The following is a 21,447-nucleotide window of genomic DNA, read 5'->3' on the forward strand; positions in this document are numbered from 1 at the left end:
AGGCACCACCAGAGGAGGGCTCTGTATGAGAGCAGGGAGAGGTTAGGTTATAGTTAAGTAGTACAATGTCAGTAAATTAAACAATAGTTTATCATTTTTACTAAATGTAAAAATAGAGGTTACTGTGGCAAATGGTAGAATATTAGATTTATAACTGATATTTTACATCATATTCTGATGTCTACTTTACTAAAAAAAAATTAACTTCAGTATTGTTTATATCTAGCACCCTTTTTAACCGGAGCTTTTATTATATACACACATAATTTGGTGTTGTCTGTCAAGAGGTACTTGAGAATTTTTACCACACCAGTGGATACTTGGTGAGCACAGGCTTCCAAAAGGGGTGCAGACCAATACAGGCCTAGTGCACACCAGAGCGGTTCTGCTGCGGTTTGCGATCCGCTTGCGGGTGCGGATACGCTTGGGTAATGTATTTCAATGGGCTGGTGCACACCAGAGCAGGAGGAGTTTTGCAGAAACGCATACTCCCGGGCTGCTGCAGATTTTGGATTGCGGATGTGTTTCTGACTCAATGTTAAGTATAGGAAAAACGCAAACCGCTCTGAAAAACGGCACTTCAGAGCGGTTTGCCAGGCGTTTTTTGTTACAGTAGCTGTTCAGTAACAGCTTTACTGTAACAATACATGAAATCTACTACACCAAAACCGCAAAATGCTAGGTGAAATGCTACAGAAAAATAAGAAAAAGTGTTTCAAAATCTGCTCGCATTTTGCGGATCTGCTAGCGGTTTTTGGTGTGCACCAGGCCACAATGTTGAGAAACACTGTTTTAGAAGTTAATATTGACATACTTCATTCAATATGTGGGGCTTGAAAAAGCCAACTAGGGAAAAACTTAGTTTTTAAGAAAAATTACATTGAAACATGCAAGTTTAACCACTTGAGGCCCACAGGTTTATATCCAACTTCCCCCCCCCCCCCCATCACTTATGGTTAAAATGTTACTAGATACGTCTTGTGTAGTTTTACTAATATTTTCCTAAGTTTGATCATAATTTTGAAAGTTACTTTTTATGTTGGTTTGGAATACACCAAAATGTATTCTACAACTTGCTCCTGTAAAAATTATTCCATGTCCAGTTTGAATTGAGTGGTTAAGCAGCATTGTAGGGCATTCTGTAAGAATCCAAGTATTCTATACATCTGAATATTTAAGTTGACTTTCTCAGTAAAGAAAACACAAACACCAGAGTGATTCAAGGTTTTTCTTTTGTCTCAAACAAGCCCTTATTTACAGATTTTATTATTTACATGGTCAAAATAAAAATTGGAGCACACATCTGAAGTAATAAAAACAAAAATACACCACTCTATTCTAGACATAAGTTAAAGAAAAAATACAATTTTTAATTTATTGAATACAGACCAGAATAACCAACTGATTTACTGGAAAAAAAAAACAAAAACAAAAAACCACCCACACATGTGTGCTTTGAAAGTCACCGAAAACCATAAAAAAAAAAAAAATTTTTTACAAAGGAGGACATTTCTATACAAACACAAAATTCCTGCCTGCAGGTGAACAGGATATAAAAACACAAGACTTTCTTATTTCTCTGTAAAGTTAGCGCAAAATTACCCTTCTATGAATACACCACAAGATCATTAGATCTCACACAAGGAACAGGGAAATACTGACATGTTTCCAAGGAGGAGGTAAAGGGGGACGCATATCGTGGGAAGAACATTTCAGATTGGGGTCCCCCCCCCCCCCTGCTAAATGACAATTAGTTTCAGGTCAAGCAGAAATGGTAACAGGAAGTCAAGGCTGCTTACTGATGAGCTCATATTAGCTACAGCCATCATATATCCTGATTGGAATATAAAACATATTTTGAAAAATTAGTGAAGTGAAAAAGACAAAAAAAAAAAAAAAGTGTCCACACTGGTGCCCAGAATGGTTATACTGAAGTGGAAATTTTTAAAAATATATATTATATATAATCTCCTTTTATAGTAAACTCAAAGGGACCAGGAAAGGTAGTTTACTATATCAGAATTTGTTATATATTGTATATTATACAGACGCACTTGCTGGGACATTTACTATATAAGAGTTTACTAGACAAGACAAATATAATTTTTTTTCCCCCCATATCATCGGTGTGGCTTACATATTTTCACAAAAGTCATTTTCGCGATGAAAATACTATTTTCGATCTTGAGAAAATGTTTGCAAAAATTTATTGCATTACAATTGCAAAAATACATTGTATTTTCACAAAATGTTCAAAGGAAACATTTGTGAAAAATAATTTTTTGCAGCTTAAAGAGAACCCGAGGTGTGTTTAAAGAATATTATCTGCATACAGAGGCTGGATCTGCCTATACAGCCCAGTCTCTGTTGCTATCCCAAACCTCACTAAGGTCCCCCTGCACTCTGCAATCCCTCATAAATCACAGCCGTGCTTACATCTGTAGTGTCAGTCTCAGCTGCTCCCCCGCCTCCTGCATAGCTCCGGTAACTGCCCCCGTCCCTTCCCTCCAATCAGCAGGGAGGGAAGAGAGGCAGGCGGGGACAGGAGTTCTGCAGGAGGAGGGGAGAGCAGCAGACTGACACTATAGAGATAAACACAGCCAGCTCTGACAAGCTGTTTGTCAGCAGCGTGGCTGTGATTTATGAGGGATTGCAGAGTGCAGGGGGACCTTAGGGGGGTTTGGGATAGCAACAGAGGCTGGGCTGTATAGGCAGATCCAGCCTCTGTATGCAGATAATATTCTTCAAACCCACCTCGGGTTCTCTTTAATTGTAATTTTTCGCAAACTTTTTGTGCTGAAAATAAACATATTACAAATTGATTTTCATTCATCTTATCGCTGATAGGGGGACATTTTTATATTCTAATTTTTTCCCCCTTTTCTTCCTTTAAAAACGTAGACAATTAAAAGGTCGTGGCCTCTCTTGTGTATCCTGTTCACCTACAACTTACAAAGCATTTTTAATATCAAACACAGTCATTTGGTCATGAGACACTGATTTATAAATGTGTGTTTTAAATTACTGATCTATTATCACTGGGTTGTAAATCTCAGTCTGTAGGGCCTTTATTCAATGACATTTTATTACGTTCACAATATAAAAAGAGAGGGACCATTCCCTCCATACAACTCCAGGATCGTCAGACGCACGTCATCTGTGGCTCATAACAGCAATGTCCTGACGCATCGGTAGACTAGATGAGGCTGCATAGGCAAGGTACTGAGGTGATCTGCTCTAGCCTTGGTGCTCAATAGAAAGTCATATATGAAGGGTAAAGAGTGAAAAAAAAGCAAGGAAAAGTCTTCGAGTAAAAATTCCGTGGTTGGCTAAAAACGTCCAGTTCGGTTACCACTATAAACATTTGTAGGCAGAATTACATTTTGGTATTTTCTGTATAAAATTCATAATGCCGAGTTCATAAAAAATGTGTTCCATAATGTCCTCCGTAATCAATCTAGTGTCTGGTCAGCCGTAATCCAGTGCAAAACACCCCAGTAAATGCAAACTGGGGGAAACGTGCTAAACAGTGAAAGTTCTCAAGCAAAGCACAAGACTAACTCCAAATTCAAGGTGAAGAATAACATTGCTGTCCATGTTTTGTGCTCAACTGCAGTTTTTAGCGTTCAATGTATTATTGTCTTAGTGGTCCAGTTTTACACTGTAAAGAAAAAAAAGCGATGACTATGCTAAAGCAGCAAGCTGACACTCACGGATGAGTCAAATCCACTTTCAATTCCTAGCAAATCATTGTGTACGTTTCATCTGACACTCTGAGCAATTTCACTGAGAACGTAATTCTTTGGTTCATTTTTTTTTTTTTTTTTTTAATGCCAAGAAATAAAATATTGTCTTTGCTAGTACAAAAGAGCAAGGTTGGAAAACTCAGTATGTTACACATCAGCCCAGGATAGACAGACAGTAGAGATAGAAAAAAAATTGTATAATTTATGAAAATTAAAATGTGAACAATAGGGTATACAAGCCTATATAGTGGAAAACAAGGTGTCAACATGTTGAAGTTAACGTTATTTTTTTGAACTCGCTTATACTGGTTTGTGGAAGAATACCTTAAAGTGTACCGGAGGTGACATGTGACATGAGATAAACAGGTGTATGTAGAGGGCAAAACATACTAATAACCAGGCCGTTTTATTTTATTTTGCTGTCTGAAAGAGTGAAGACAGAAGCTGTCACTTCCATGCCTGAAACATGTCGGTAGCTTGTCCGGGATACAGTAAGCATCACTGATAAGCAAATTACAGTCATAAAAGTTTTCCTGGAAGAATTCAACTTCTGAGGGCAGGGAGCGATAAAAACAAAAAAAGTCAATAATTCATGTATTTTCACTCTGCCACTGAGCAGATAAATCAGCATTTACAGAGTATATTGAAAAATGTTGAACTATAAAATAAAACCATGGGATATCTAAAAAAAATAAAAATGTAAGAGGAGGAGGATAAATACAACTGTTTATCTCATCGTTTTATTTTCAACTCGGGTTCACTTTAAATGATGCTGGATGCATTAGAGCATTATCAAGACACTAGGTATTTTTTTTTTCTTAAACAACATTCTGGAGGAAATGACAATTCTGGAAGGCAGATTCGTAAAAGTTGAGGATGTTATGACATTGGAAAGAAGCAAAAATGTCGTCCTTCCTTTGCTGCATAATTACCGAGATCATTTTTGTTTTAGTTGTAATCATAACTTACTGTAAATTACTGCCGAGATAAAAACCACACACAAGAAATGCAAAAAATATATATATTACAAGCAGGAAAAAAAAAAGTCAAGGGAAGAGTTAAATATTTAATTTTTATATTACATGAAATACAAAATCTAAAATCCGCTTTATGTACAAGAGGATGAGAACTGCTGCTTGTTTGTGGTGCAGAAACTGGCACAGAAATGGGGGTCACGGGTGGAGTGGATGCATACGTATACAAGAAAAAAAAAAACCTTAAAAATACACTGTAGAAACAATAAAATGAATTGTACGCATAAAGTTGGCTCAGTGTATGGCGGGTCCGTCTCGTCTCTGAGCCAATGCTGGAACAATTAATGCCAAGAAAGGGGGAGGGGATGGGGGCTGACACTACCTGAACAACAAGGTACCTGTCACCCATCTGCCAACTTCCTAATTCATTGCCCTGAGATCCATGTGATTCTTACTGAAAGGCTGCTAGCATGCAATTAGCTTCCTAGTATGAAGTAAAAGCTTAAACAAAAATAATTTAAAAAAAATTGAATTCATGTTCGGGATGAGAAAAGAAAAAAAAAAGGGATATTAGAGCTTGAAAGTACTATCAATTTATATTCAAAAATGCACGTCAGCAAGCAAGCCTGCCGACTGGTAAAAATCCGTGGTGGCGGGGGTGCCGTGGCAGGAAGTACAATGTGATGTCACAAGACCGCGTTCCATGACAAAATACCAAGACCAACTTCTTCTAGCACCAAACTATCTGCCCTATAGGAGGAGCTTCAACACAAGGATGGGAGGCGGAGTTCAAAAAGCAATATATACAAAGCAAGGTTAGCTTAGCCCTTATAACTCCCAGGAAGAGCAAAAAGGATTTTTTTTCTAAAAAGAGAAAAAAACAAACAAAAAACAGCTCCCCATACATACAGAATACAGTGTTAACTTTTGCTCCGGTTGTAACACCTCCAATAGCTTACATAAAAAAAAAAAAAAAAAAAAAAAAAAGGAAAAAATTAAGATCTTCAAAAAAATATATATATATTTACTAATGTCTTAAATTACATCAAAACAGGAGGGGAAAAAATGATCAAATCCCTGTTTAAGACTAAAACCTGAATATCAAGTAAAAGAAAAGCAGTAAATCTCCCCATATTCTTAGCCCCTCCCTTTATTCACACAGGAAAAAAAAATTCACATTAAAATCTGAAAAAATTAATAAGACCCTCCCCAAAAAAATTCTCTGAAATAAATTATTATTTAAAAAAAAAGCCAAATGATTTTTTTGTTTCAAATCAAAAAAAAATTCATTTGGAAATCTGTCTGCAATAAATTATTATTGAATGCTGAGCACCTGTGCGCCCCTTTACCCACTCAATGCCAATCTGACGAGCAGGCGGGCGGACTCCCAGCTACCCACCTACACCACTCCTCGGTTATTGCTGAGTGGGTGAAGCACAGTGAAAGCTTTGAGCAAAGAAAAAAAAAAAACCAAAAGAAAAAAAAAAGCACTTTGTTCGTCAGGCAGTGTTTGGTGTGGTCGGTTTAGGCTCCGCCTTTGCTCTAACCAATACTGTGATATGCGTGAAAATACTGAGAAGCTTAGGCTGTCAAACAAAGAAGCGTGCGTGACCGTTTCGATTGAGCTTCAAGATTTTCCCGAGGCGCTGTTTGGCGGTAGCCATGCCCTTCTTTGGCCGTTTACCTGAAAAGAATGGAAGAATAAATTATTCAGAGAAGCCCATCACAGATGAAATAGGCTAAAAATGAATATATTCACTAGCATATGTAAAGCTATAACATAATGGCCCATACTCACGGGCTACAATTGTCGCCGCGGCGCGCGCGTGTTGCGGCGACAGGTCGCCCGTGAGTATGGGCCGTCGCACGGGCGCGCACCCCGAACTGTCGCCCGTCGCTGATGTCGCCAGGCGATTGAAAGTTTCAATCGCCTGGCGACAGTTGCCGCCGCACCTCCGCCGCAACTGTCGTTAGTCCGCGTGAGTACGCGGACTAGCGACAGCAACCTCCATTGAGAATGCGGAGCTTCCGGCGGGGGGAGGAGGAAAGTCGGCGACAGCTTCCGTCGCGGCGCTGGTCCCTCTTCCGCGTGTGTACGCGGAGGGACCTGGCGAGGAGCTGTCGCCGGCCTGTCGCCCACACGCTTACGTGTGCTGGCGACAGGCAACTTTTGCTGCCCGTGAGTATGGGCCATAAGGTTACCAATATTATAACAGTTCCTCCGACACATACGAGAATGATCTTTAGAAAAAGTAGTTAAAGCGGTATAAAACCCTGAGACAATAGTCAAAAACATGTTTTCCTACTTTTTATATGCCATACAGTTAGCATATTTGCTTATGTGCATAAGTATTATTCATTTAGAAATTATACGTTCCTAAAGTACACTTATTTTACTCTGAGAGCGGACTTTGCATTTTCTTTATAACTGCTTTATTCATCCTCTAACTTAATCAGAAAGCATCAGAAAGCATTTATGCTTGTCTGACTTTGTTCAGGGGACCCAGCAGAGTGAGAGAAGGCTTTGTTTACATTTCTCACTTGATACAATTAAACACAAGATAACATTATGTAAAGTTCGGAAGCGGCCAGCTCTGCAGGCAGGAAAGCTTCTAAAGCCCGTGTTAACCCTTTGAATGCAGTTCTAGTAAAAAAAAAAAAAATGCTGGTTGTATATAATATGTTGTAAATCTATTAGAGCAAAGTAGAAATGCTGGGTTTCATTCCACTTTAATCTCCTGTATATACTCGAGTACTAGTCTAGAAATGTAGGTCTGAGCCACTAAATCAAAGTATAGGGGTCATGTGATGTCCTGTTGCCATGGAGATGCGACGCAGGACATTGGGGAGCGAGGCAAATTTAAACCCAACCACCCACGGTGCCCACTCGCAACTCTGCAGGGAGGGAGGGGGGTTGGCATTTAAGGCATACGGCTTGCAGGCCACACAATGCGTCCCGGGTCGTGTAAACTTTGCCTAGGCCTGAATTAGATTGTGAGCTCTTCTAAGGACAGTCAGTGACAAGACTATGTACTCTGCTGAAGAAGATGTCAGTGCTATATAAATACATAATAACATGGACATTAGACTATGGCAAGATTAGATTATGAGCTCCTCTGAAGACAGAGAAATGAATGGCACTGCAGCAAATGTCAGTATTGACTAAATCCATAATGACAAAATACCATAAAACTGAAGAAAAAGGGGCAGTTAGGAACCTGAAACAAGCAGAATGAAAGTATAATAATAATGATGATGATCATGAGAAGCAACACGGAGCTCAGGCACACCTCTAGGCAGCCTCAGAGTGGGCGGAGACTTGCTATGAGGAGAATCGGCCACTCCACAGAGGTGAGAGAGGATTGTGCGCCGGTTGCTTACCCTTCGTTGCCTGGTTGCTGATGGGGGGTGGGTTGGAGGCGGGTCTCTTGGTAGGGTGTAGGGGTACAGAGGGCGAGGTCTCTCTGTATATCCGGTCTGGACTCAGGCTGCCATCACTCAGGTGGCAGTCAGCAGGGCTCATGCTGGACTCGTATTTCTCTGCCTGGTACTGTGGGGACTCCCAGCTGTCGGAATAATGCTTCCTCTGGTGATGGTCCCCGTTGGTTTCGTCATGTTGCTCCTGCCGGTGCGCATTTCCAGCTGTGCAGAAATCCTGGGAAGGAAGCAGCAAAATCAACACAACAGGCTCACTGGTCATTGCATGAGTATCACATTTGCCATTTAACCCTAAATAAAAAGGATTCCTCAGACGCCCACAAATGGACTGTTTCATACAGACTCCACCCCTTTTGTTACAAAGGCCCTGATTCATCACACAGCAGTGAGACTGCCATGCACAGGGGGAGCACAATCAAAGGGCACCTGAAGCGAGAGGGAAATGGAGGCTGCCATATTTATTTCCTTATAAAACAATACCAGTTGTCTGGCTATCCTATATTTCCCTCTAGCTTAAAGGGGAATATAACCCTGCATTTCAACTTTGCTCTAAAACATTATTTACAGCATATTATATGCAAAAAGCATTTTTTTTTACTAGACCAGCATTGGAAGGGTTAAACAGAGGTTTTAAGTTCCATGCAGCCGTTCAGATAGTTACATTCTATTTAGTTATATGTATATATTTAGAAATGTTACACACTCTTTGGCTGTCCTCCAACTCCTCAGTGAGAGAGATGAGTCACAATAAACACTTAGATACTTTTTGTTTACACAAATGTATCTAACTCAAGTTCGGATGCGTCTGCAAAAATCTCCAGGGACTTTAAAGCCCTGTGTAACCCTTCCAATGCTGGTCTAGTAAAAAAAAAAAATGCTAGTTGCATATAATATACTGTAAATAATGTTTTAGAGCAAAGTTGAAATGCAGGGTTATATTACGCTTTAAGAGTACTTTAATTTATTAGTGTCACACTTGTTACCACAGCAACACAAGTGATACCCAGTAACATGCATGGCGCTAATAGGTGGTCCTTCCTGTCGGCACTATGACCTGTGGGCCAAAAATCTTTTTAACCAGTTAACGGCAACGCGCCACATTAAATGTCCTATTTGCCACTGTTGATGGCAACAGGACGTTTTAATGTGTCACTCACCATGGCTGCCGTGCACACAGAGTGTATCTGTCAGGACTGACATCTTTGATTGGTGAAGGGGAACAGGTGTTCCCTGAGCCAATGAAAATGCCTGTGAGGGAATGACCATGGCTTCAACGAGAAACCAATGATCATTCCTGGACAACTAGGGGTAAACAAAAAAAAAAAAAAAGTAAAATTATATATATATATATATATATATATATATATATATATATATATATATATATATATATATATATATATATATATATATATATATATATATATATATATATATATATATATATATATATATATATTGAATTATACATTAATCCCCCCCCCCCCCCCCCCCCCCCAAAAAAAAAAGCGACAGCTGTTATAAATACACACACATATACATGTTAGGGACTTTGCATGTCATAAGGGTATTTTACTGTTATTTTTGCAAATAAGGGCTTGTAATTATTGATCAAGTACAAAAATCTAAAAGCAGGAACAAAAAAACAAAACAAAAAACACCTTTATTTCAAAATATATTGTCGCCATACATTGTACTAATTTAACCACTTTGCATCCAGACCTTGTTTCCCCCTTTATGGACCAGAGCAGTATTGACATTTTAGCTATGGCCCTATTTAATCAGCATTAACTTTATCCCTACTTAAAAGATATAAATTTAATTTAGATGTTATTTCCCCAAGACAAACTGGGCTCTCTGAGGAGAGGGTGGAAATAATAAAAAAATTTAAAATAATAATAAAAAAAAACAGCCTGCAGCAGCGATCAGAGCCATCAGCAGAAAGCTCTGTTGGTGGGGGCAGAAAATGGGGGGGGGGGGGGGGGGGGGGGGGGGGGGGGGGGGGGGGGGGGGGGGAGATTAATTTGGCTACTAAGTTGTATGGCCATGCAGCACACAGTTAAAGGAAACCGAAACTGAGAGGGATATGGATTTTTCCCTTTAAATTAATACCAGTTGCCTGACTCCCCTGCTGACCCTGTGCCTCTAATACTGTTAGCCACAGCCCCTGAACAAGCATGCAGATCAGGTGCTCTGACTGGAGTCAGACTGGATTAGCTGCATGCTTGTTTAGGGTGTGTGATTCAGCCACTACTATAGCCAAATATCAGCATGACTGCCAGGTAACAGGTATCATTTAAAGGAACCCTCCATATCCCTCTCAGTTTAGGTTCCCTTTAAAGCTGCAGTGCGCTCAAAAAAAGTGGTTTATATAGGAAAGAAAACGCTCATATACCTATAGTACTTGGCACTGCCCTCCTATAGGTCGAATCAGCTCATTTCGGCACAGCGCTGCGCCAATCATTTGGACACCGCCATAGGCGTAATGAGACCGATTGGCTCAGTGACCAAATCTGGTGCTGGAGAGAGCCAGAGCTCATATAACAGGAACAAAAAAATAAACCAAACAAACAAACAAAAAAAAAAAACAGCCTGGTGTTAATACTTCTAATGTCTGTCATTCTCACCTGAGAGTCTGTCCTGCAGGGGGCGTCAGTCTGGCTGTTCCACTCATCATCGTCACCTGACAAGACAAAGTCAATCCAGTCACTGAATGTCCAAGCATCTAATGCTTGGTATAAATTGCAATTTCCCGTTGGATAGATTGGTCAAATCGATCGCAAGAACCAGAACCCCCCCCCCCCCCCCAATAAAAAAAATAATAATTTGTTTGGGGTGCAGCAGATATCTTACAGGTTTAAAAGAATGACTGCCTGCTCTCCCCACCCCTTGCAAAGTACATAAACACCAGTAGCTTTTGGGTTTAGGTGAGGCCTTTGCTGCCAGTGCCACTCCTTCCTGCACTCTAGGGAAGGAGGTCTGACCTGCATTACACAACTCGCCCTGCCTCCTGCACTGTGAGGAAGGGGGTGTGACCTGCATTAATACTCGCCCTGCCTCCTGCACTGTGAGGAAGGGGGTGTGACTGGCAATACTACTTGCCCTGCCTCCTGCACTGTGAGGAAGGGGGTGTGACTGGCATTACTACTTGCCCTGCCTTCTGCACTCGGAGAAAGAGTATGTGACCTGCATTACTACTACTCCAGCCTCCTGCACTGTGAGGAAGGGGGTGTGACCTGCATCACTACTCCTCTGCTTCCTGCACGCCAAGGTAGGGGACATGGCCTGCATTACACAACTCGCCCTGCCTCCTGCACTCTGAGGAAGGAGGTGTGACCTGCATCACTACTCCCTTGCTTCATGCATGCCAAGGTAGGTGGTGTGACCTGCATTACTACTCATCCTGCCTCCAAGATGGTGGGTGTGACCTGCATTACTACTCGTCCTGCATCCTGAGGAAGGGGGCGTGACCTGCATTACTACTCGCCCTGCCTCCTGCACTATGAGGAAGGGGGTGTGACCGGCATTAATACTCGCCCTGCCTCCTGCACTGTGAGGAAGAGGATGCGACCTGCATTACTACTACTCCTGCCTTCTGCACTGTGAGGAAGGGGGTGTGACCAGCATTACTACTAGTCTTGCCTCCTGCATTCTGAGGAAGGAGCTGCGACATGCATTTGTACTCGTCCTACCGCCTGCACTGTAAGGAATGGGGTGTGATCTGCATCACTACTCCTCTGCTTCCTGCGCGCCAAGGTAGGGGACGTGGCCTGCATTACACAACTCGTCCTGCCTCCTGCACTCTGAAGAAGGAGGTGTGACCTGCGTCACTACTCCACTGCTTCAAGATTATGAAGAATGACCGGCACCATCCGTATTCTTTGCTCTTTTATTGCATAGATAGATTAGACATAGCCATCTGCAACGTTTCGGAGATACAACTCCTTTGTCAAGCAAGGTACAATATAAACATATGTCTCAATCACGTCATTTATATACTCACATGTCTGGGCGAGCAGCCTATCAAGTGCAGTGACACTACTGCCCAATTACATAGGTCTATATTACGCACGGACCTGATGGGGAACTCTGTGTCTACTCGTCCATTGGATACTGAATCTTTCCCCCTCCTTCCCTCCCCACAATGCGGGTAACGTCTCCGCCGTCCAGCGCCTGCGCAGTGACACTCGCGCACCATCACCCCGGCCCGCTCAAGGCGGACCTGACGGGGAACTGCGTCGAGTGACGTGGTGCGCAGGCGGCAATATTGCCGCGTACGCCTCCACCACTGCACGACCAGTGAGATCAGCGCCGGACACGGAGCTCCGCCCCTAGAGGCCGAGCCCCGAGTCCAGCCGCTCCCACCTCGTTGTTACTAAGGCAATGGACAGCAGAGACGCCAACCCGCACTAAGAAGTACTTCTCTGCATATATTGACATATATGATTACTTCTGAATAAACAGATGTACGTCTATGAGGACAAATTAATATGCAAGGGAGTTATAACAGGAGGATCCAGCTGGGGACCTAAACTTAATTGGCATAAAAATGATTATAATACAAATAATCAAAATAAGAGTAATAATAATATAAAAATAAAATAAAAAAATAACAGAAGAATGAATAATAAAGGAATAAAAAAATAAAAATTAAAATAATAAAATGAAAAAGAAAAAGAAATGTATATCAGCAACAAGAACATCATTAGATGGAACAGAAAGCTAACAGCAGTTTTATAAAAAAAAAGGAATGAGGTCCAATTCCCTATTAAGGCCCCTAGGCTCCATGGAATCCAACTTTTTTATCCAATATGCCTCCCTATATAAGAGTTTTTTTTATCCTATTACCTCCTCTCCTAGGTGGCAATACCTGCTCAAGAATCATATATCTCAGCTGACTAACTGTGTGTGAGGCCTGAGCAAAATGATATGCCACTGCCTGATCCACAAGCTTTTCTCTTAGGCTAGGTCCACACCAGACAGTTGCAGGATGGACACTGCAGTCCGGATCAGGGGAAGATTAGGGGAAGTACCACCGTACTGCAAACTGATGAAAGTGCATCAGTTTCCGTTCAGTTTTTCCCTGACAGAAAACGTCTCTATCATTAGGAAGGAGTGGGAGGATTTTTTTGGGCCAATCATAAAGCTCAGGCTATCCGTTTTCACATCAGTTTTTTGCCTGTGGAGCTGGGGATGCGTTTTCTCATTGCTTTCACTACCCCTGCGTGTATCCGTGGTCCTGATCCGTTGCGTGAAAATGCAGCAGATCCGGACCTTCCGTTCAGGTTTTGAAAACGGATCCCCGCAAACGCAGACGGATCAGTTTTTTACTTGGGTGAGGCTGGCTGCTATTTTCAACATTAGTATCCGGGACTCAGTTTTTCATCAGGTTTGAAAAACGCAGCCACGGATACGTTTCCAGACCTAGTGTGGACCAGCTCTTATAGCATGCTTGTGGGGAGAAAGTCTAACCTTAATCTTTTGTGTGGTCTGGCCAACATAGACTAACCCGCAGGGGCACTTTAAAGCATAAACCACATACATGGAGTCACAAGAGTGACAACCCTTAACCACTTCACCACTGAGGGGTTTTACCCCCTGACCACCAGAGCAATTTTCACCTTTCAGCGCTCCTTCCATTCATTCGTCTATAACTTTATTATTACTTATCCCAATGAAATGAACTGTATCTTGTTTTTTTTGCCACCAATTAGGCTTTCTTTAGGTGGGACATTATGCCAAGAATTATTTTATTCTAAATGTGTTTTAATGGGGAAATAGGAAAAAATGTGGGAAAAAATTATTTTTCAGTTTTCGGCCATTATAGTTTTTAAATAAAGCATGCTACTGTAATTAAAACCCATGAAATGTATTAACCCATTTGTCCCGGTTATAAAACCATTTAAATTATGTCCCTATCACAATGTTTGGCGACAATATTTTATTTGGAAATAAAGGTGCATTTTTTTCAGTTTTGCATCCATCCCTAATAACAAGCCCGTAGTTTATAAAGTAACAGTGTTGTACCCTCTTGACATAAATATTTAAAAAGTTCAGTCCCTAAGGTAACTATTTATGCTTTTTTTTTTATTGTATTTTTTTTTTTTTTTAATTACAAAAAAAAAAAAAATTGGGGAGTGTGGGAGGTAATGAGTTAATTTATTGTGTAAATGTAATGTTTGTGTATGTAAAATGCTTTTAGGGTGTAGTTTACTATTTGGCCACAAGATGGCCACAGAGTGTTTGTTTACATGCGACCTGTAAGCGTCCGGAAGGACGCTTACAGGAAGCAGTAGGAGGCTGGGAGACGCACAATGATCTCGCTGTTTCTAAAAGAAGCAGCAGATCATTGCGGGGGCTAGATCAACGAACGGGAATGGATTTTCCCGTTCATTGATCTCCGGGCGAGCGGGCGGCGGCGTGCACGAGCGGCGGGTGCGCGCGCACGAGCGGCGGGAGCGCGGACAGCGGCGGTAGCGCGGAAGGTACGGATTTCTCCGTCCCTGGTTTTTTAGGAGGGAAAAAAGGGGCGGAGAAATTCGTACCGCTGGGGGTAAAGTGGTTAATCTTCAATTTGGTACCCATATGGGGATGTACAATAGTATCCCCCTTAATAACAGAGCTACAATGGACACAATTCAAACATGGATAAGTGCCCCTGCGGGTCAGCCCACATCGGCCAGCACCACTTTTGATTATATCTGCATGTACCAATCTATCTCGCAGGGACGGTGCCTTTTTATAAGAAAAAATAGGGGCATTGCTAAATTCACTGATTCGTGGTGAAACTATCCGACAGAAGGTGCCAATGATGCTTAATAATTTTAGCTATATTATAGCTTTCTGTATTAAATTTGGATACAAAAGGCACCCTGTCAGACAGACAGTCTCCTATGCTGTCTACTTCCTACTCCATTACCGAGTCTCGTCACTGCTCCTACTATTTCACCTGGATATCCCCTCCTCAAGAATTTATTGCGCATTTCTTCTATCCTAACATCTCTCTGCTGCTGATCCGACACTATGGTATGAACTCTCTTAAATTGGCTCAAGGGAATAGATCTCTTAGTAGCCAAAGGGTGAAAGCTCCCAAATTGCAACAGGGAGTTGACATCAGTTGGCTTCGTATAAAGGTCAGTAGCTAACCCATCACCTTCTCTAATAACCATAACATCCAAAAAGGATATCTGTTTTTCAGAACCATGAACAGTAAACCTAATGTCCTTGTTACAGGACATTATCTCTGTCAAAAAGGCATCTAGGGTCGAACGTGGCCCCGCCCACATGCAAAAAACATCATCAATGTATCTAAGCCACTGAGTGGCATATCATTTAAACAATGAATTTGTGTATACGTACATATCTTCATACACACCCATAAAGATGTTTTCATAGGTGGGGGCCACATTCGACCCCATCGCTATGCCCTTGATTTGCATAAAGAAATCATCCCCAAATCGAAAAGATTTATTGCTCAAGACCAATTCCAATAGATCACAAATAAATCATATCTGCTGCTGGTTGAAATCAGAGGCTACCTCCAACATGTACTTAACAGCCTCATGAGGGATGGAGGTGTAGAGGCTTTCCACATCCATTGTAACCAATAAACAATCTCCCTGTATGGGTTCAATATTCCTAATGACATTTAAGAACATCTGTGTGTCTCTAAGATATGATTTCTGTCCTGCCACATAGGGTCTCAAAATCTTATAAAGATATTTTGCTATAGGCGAGAACACTGGGGTCGAATGTGGCCCCCACCTATGAAAACATCTTTATGGGTGTGTATGAAGATATGTACGTATACACAAATTCACTGGTTAAACGATATGCCACTCAGTGGCTTAGATAAATTGATGTTTTTTGCATGTGGGCGGGGCCACGTTCGACCCTAGATGCCTTTTTGACAGAGATAATGTCCTGTAACAAGGACATTAGGTTTACTGTTCATGGTTCTGAAAAACAGATATCCTTTTTGGATGTTATGGTTATTAGAAAAGGTGATGGGTTAGCTACTGACCTTTATACGAAGCCAACTGATGTCAACTCCCTGTTGCAATTTGGGAGCTTTCACCCTTTGGCTACTAAGAGATCTATTCCCTTGAGCCAATTTAAGAGAGTTCATACCATAGTGTCGGATCCGCAGCAGAGAGATGTTAGGATAGAAGAAATGCGCAATAAATTCTTGAAGAGGGATATCCAGGTGAAATAGTAGAAGGAGCAGTGACGAGACTCCGTAATGGAGTAGGAAGTAGACAGCATAGGAGACTGTCTGACAGGGTGCCTTTTGTATCCAAATTTAATACAGAAAGCTATAATATAGCTAAAATTATTAAGCATCATTGGCACCTTCTGTCGGATAGTTTCCCACACAACAGTGAATTTAGCAATGCCCCTATTTTTTTCTTATAAAAAAGGCACCGTCCCTGCGAGATAGATTGGAACATGCAGATATAATCAAAAGTGGTGCTGGCCGATGTGGGCTGACCCGCAGGGGCACTTATCCATGTTTGAATCGTGTCCTTTGTAGCTCTGTTATTAAGGGGGATACTATTGTACATCCCCATAGGGGTACCAAATTGAAGATTAAGGGTTGTCACTCTTGTGACTCCATGTATGTGGTTTATGCTTTAAAGTGCCCCTGCGGGTTAGTCTATGTTGGCCAGACCACACAAAAGATTAAGGTTAGACTTTCTCCCCACAAGCATGCTATAAGAGAAAAGCTTGTGGATCAGGCAGTGGCATATCATTTTGCTCAGGCCTCACACACAGTCAGCTGAGATATATGATTCTTGAGCAGGTATTGCCACCTAGGAGAGGAGGTAATAGGATAAAAAAAACCTCATATAGGGAGGCATATTGGATAAAAAAAGTTGGATTCCATGGAGCCTAGGGGCCTTAATAGGAAATTGGACCTCATTCCTTTTTATAAAACTGCTGTTAGCTTTCTGTTCCATCTAATGATGTTCTTTTTGCTGATATAAATTTTTTTCTATTTTATTTTCATTTTTATTATTTTTTATGTTAATTTTTATTTTTTTATTCCTTTATTCTGTTTTTTTTTATTTTATTATCATATTATTACTTATATTTTATTTTGATTATTTGTATTATAATCATTTTTATGCCAATTAAGTTTAGGTCCCCAGCTGGATCCTCCTGTTATAACTCCCTTGCATATTAATTTGTCCTCATAGACGTACATCTGTTTATTCAGAAGTAATCATATATGTCAATATATGCAGAGAAGTACTTCTTAGTGCGGGTTGGCGTCTCTGCTGTCCATTGCCTTAGTAACAACGAGGTGGGAGCGGCTGGACTCGGGGCTCGGCCTCTAGGGGCGGAGCTCCGTGTCCGGCGCTGATCTCACTGGTCGCGCAGTGGTGGAGGCGTACGCGGCAATATTGCCGCCTGCGCACCACGTCACTCGACGCAGTTCCCCGTCAGATCCGCCTTGGGTGGGCCGGGGTGACGCTGCGCGAGTGTCACTGCGCAGGCGCTGGACGCATTGTGACGTGGGGAGGGAAGGAGTGGGAAAGATTCAGTATCCAATGGACGAGTAGACACATCAGGTCCGTGCGTAATATAGACCTATGTAATTGGGCAGTAGTGTCACTGCACTTGATAGGCTGCTCGCCCAGACATGTGAGTATATAAATGACGTGATTGAGACATATGTTTATATTGTGCCTTGCTTGACAAAGTAGTTGTATCTCCAAAACGTTGCAGATGGCTATGTCTAATCTATCTATGCAATAAAAGAGCAAAGAATACGGATGGTGCCGGTCATTCTTCATAATCTTGGATTTTCTGCAGTGCTGGCAGATAGACCGAGGCACATCCCACCAGGAAGCAAAAGGAGAGTGCTGCACTGTTACCCTTAATTTACTCCCCTGCTTCATGCATGCCAAGGTAGGGGGTGTGACCTGCATTACTACTCATCCTGCCTCCTGCACTCCGAGATGGTGGGTGTGACCTGCATTACTACTCATCCTGCCTCCTGCACTCCGAGATGGTGGGTGTGACCTGCATTACTACTCATCCTGCCTCCTGCACTCCGAGATGGTGGGTGTGGCCTGCATTACTACTCGTCCTGCATCCTGAGGAAGGAGGTGCGACCTGCATTACTACTACCCCTGCCTCCTGCACTCTGAGGTAGGAGATGTGGCCTGCATTAGTACTTGTCCTGCCTCCTGCACGCTTAGGATCGGTCATAGCCGAGACTCTCTTCCCATTCTGGAATACAAGATCCGACTCCCAGAAATGATGATCGTTCTAGGGAAAGAAATCTCAGCAGGCCCGGAACTAGCACAACTCTGCTGTGCCAGATAACCTTTCTCACCTTTGTCAACTGACTCCAGCTCGTGAGAAGACATCTTCTCCTGAGAAATCTTTATGTGTAGCTGAGGGTAAATCCGACCGATCTTGCAGCCTGAGCTCTTTGCCTCCGCAGCTGAGCGGGAAGAGTAGTGCAAAGACGCCATAGAAAGCATTCCCTCGATTGCATCTTCCTCTGTGCTGGTCGAGGTGAGGTACTCCCTGCAAGCAGAGCAAACGGGGGATCATTAGACAGCCCCACTCACATGTATAAACAGGACTACAAGCAGAGCAAACGGGGGTCATCAGACAGCACCACTCACATGTATAAACAGGTCTACAAGCAGAGCAAACGGGGGTCATCAGACAGCCCCACTCACATGTATAAACAGGTCTACAAGCAGAGCAAACGGGGGTCATCAGACAGCACCACTCACATGTATAAACAGGTCTACAAGCAGAGCAAACGGGGGTCATCAGACAGCACCACTCACATCACGTACAAACAGGACTACAAGCAGAGCAAACGGGGGTCATCAGACAGCCCCACTCACATGTATAAACAGCATAGCTCCCAACTGTCCCTTTTTTGGAGCCCTGTCCCTCTGTCCCTCTTTCACCCACATTTGTCCCTCTTTCAGGACTTTGTCCCTCTTTCTATGTAAATATATATATTTCTATACTAAAAATGTGTTTGATTGACTCTAAACTTTATTTCCAACCTTTAAATTAATATATTACTAATTTTAAAATGTTACTATGAAGGAAAATGAACCAGGATAGAAAGGACCAGCGTGGTTTGAATTATAAGACAACATATGTTTCTTATGAAATCTTTATGGTATGCGTGACTAGAGGCGTGGTGAGGGCGTGGCCAGGTGTGTGTTGAGGGCGTGGCCAAGTGTGTGGCAGGGGCGTGGCTTAAGTGTCCCTTTTTCTCATCTCAAAAAGTTGGGAGGTATGAAACAGGTCTACAAGCAGAGCAAACGGTGGTCATCAGACAGCACCACTCACATCATATATAAACAGGTCTACAAGCAGAGCAAACAGGACAACGGGGAAAGAGGCACCCTGGTTAGATAAAAGTGTCTAAAAACAGCTTAAAAACGATATATGATATGAGGTAGTTTACCTGATATATATTGTTTTTAAGCTGTTTTTAGACGCTTTTATCCAACCAGGGCGCCTCTTTCCGCGTTGTGCTAAGTGTACCCCCGTACATACCCTGGGTGAGGGGTGGTGACCTACCACTGGTGGTTTCTTCCACAGTGGATTTCTGTCCCACTTCTAACAAGAGAGCAACCACCTCCAGGTCCGGGCCAGGACCACCCCTAGTGGAGTCGGGTTTGTTGTCTCCACCTGCTTCTTGTGGTTGGTTGCCCCTAGCAACCCCCCTTTGTGAGTAGTACTCTTATACACTCAAAAACGTTTGTTATCATTGACGTATTGCACTACTGGGCTCCCGTTCATTTGTCTCCTGTGCCTTTTTCTATAGGGTGCTGAGCCACCCCTTTCACAGAGCAAACGGGTCATCAGACAGCCCCACTCACATCATCTATAAACAGGACTACAAGCAGAGCAAACGGGGGTCATTAGACAGCACCACTCATATCATGTAAAACAAGGCACTGTGAACAGCAGAACACGAGAAGGAGGGGACGGGGGGGGGGGTGCAGGACAGGAGAATGAGGGCGCAAATAGGAGGGAAGGATTGGGAAGGGAGGAGGATGGTAAGGACGCGATGGGAAGAGAGTGATAGATGGGGTGTGGGACGGGATGACCGGTGAGGGGATGGAGGTAAGCGAGGGGATGGGAGGGTGAGAGAACGTGAGGGGGAGAGGAAGTGAGCGGGCAGGAAGTGAGGGGGCGTGGAAGAGAGGGGGAGGGGAAGTGAAAAGGGGGCTAATTACCTTTTATGTAGAGTTCGGCTTGGCGACCAATAGAGAGCATTCTTGCGAAGCGATTCCGCCGCCTCCTCTGTAAGACTTGTGGTGCTTTCCTGCGATCGCTCGTCACCTGAGCTGTCTGTATTTTCTGAGGCCTTTTCCTGCCGAACCCAAACAGATAAAGTCAGTCAGTGCATCATTTTAGCCTAAATTAAACTTTGGGTAAACCTAAAACTGAGGTTAAGTAAAAAAAAAAAAACAAAAAAAAAAAAACACATGTGGATGAGTATAAATTATAAGCTTTACTGCTGGCATAACATTTCACATGCTGGTTGAAGACCCCGCCACTGGCTGCCTTCCTGTCCAGAATGTACTACAAGTCTACTGCAGGCAGAGCGGTGACACAAGCACCGCCCCATCTTGTGTGCTTAGTGATAACAGAAGCTCCACATTTCTTGTGTGCCGATAGGGCACTGTAACCGCGCCAGCTGTGTGCCGATAGGGCACTGTACCCGCGCCAGCTGTCTTCCGATAGGGCACTGTATCCGCTCCAGCTGCCCTCCGATAGGGCAATGTATCCGCTCCAGCTGCCCTCCGATAGGGCAATGTATCCGCTCCAGCTGCCCTCCGATAGGGCACTGTACCCGCTCCAGCTGTCCTCCGATAGGGCACTGTACCCGCTCCAGCTGTCCTCCGATAGGGCACTGTACCCGCTCCAGCTGTCCTCCGATAGGGCACTGTACCCGCTCCAGCTGTCCTCAATAGGGCAATGTACCCGCCCCAGCTGCCCTCCGATAGGGCAATGTATCCGCCCCAGCTGCCCTCCGATAGGGCAATGTACCCGCCCCAGCTGCCCTCCGATAGGGCAATGTACCCGCCCCAGCTGCCCTCCGATAGGGCAATGTACCCGCCCCAGCTGCCCTCCGATAGGGCAATGTACCCGCTCCAGCTTAACTCAAAAGGGCACTGTACCCGCTCCAGCTGTCCTCAATAGGGCACTGTACCCGCTCCAGCTGCCCTCCGATAGGGCACTGTACCCGCTCCAGCTGTCCTCCGATAGGGCACTGTACCCGCTCCAGCTGT

General features: G+C 43.1%; 1 protein-coding gene across 1 annotated transcript in view; it reads right to left on the reverse strand.

The window, feature by feature from the left end:
- Positions 1-4,797: 4,797 nt before the first annotated feature.
- The window catches only part of KDM7A (lysine demethylase 7A), a 112,925-nt gene continuing 96,275 nt past the window's right edge, over positions 4,798-21,447 (reverse strand). The window contains exons 16-20 of the mRNA XM_068278258.1: positions 20,389-20,525; positions 18,504-18,700; positions 10,786-10,841; positions 8,102-8,375; positions 4,798-6,404 (exon numbers count right to left, since the gene is read on the reverse strand). Coding sequence (XP_068134359.1) covers positions 6,310-6,404; positions 8,102-8,375; positions 10,786-10,841; positions 18,504-18,700; positions 20,389-20,525 — 759 coding nt within the window. The 3' untranslated portion in view covers positions 4,798-6,309. The remainder of the gene's footprint in view (positions 6,405-8,101; positions 8,376-10,785; positions 10,842-18,503; positions 18,701-20,388; positions 20,526-21,447) is intronic.

Source organism: Hyperolius riggenbachi, chromosome 3, assembly GCF_040937935.1.
Source record: "Hyperolius riggenbachi isolate aHypRig1 chromosome 3, aHypRig1.pri, whole genome shotgun sequence".
Classification (NCBI taxonomy): domain Eukaryota; kingdom Metazoa; phylum Chordata; class Amphibia; order Anura; family Hyperoliidae; genus Hyperolius; species Hyperolius riggenbachi.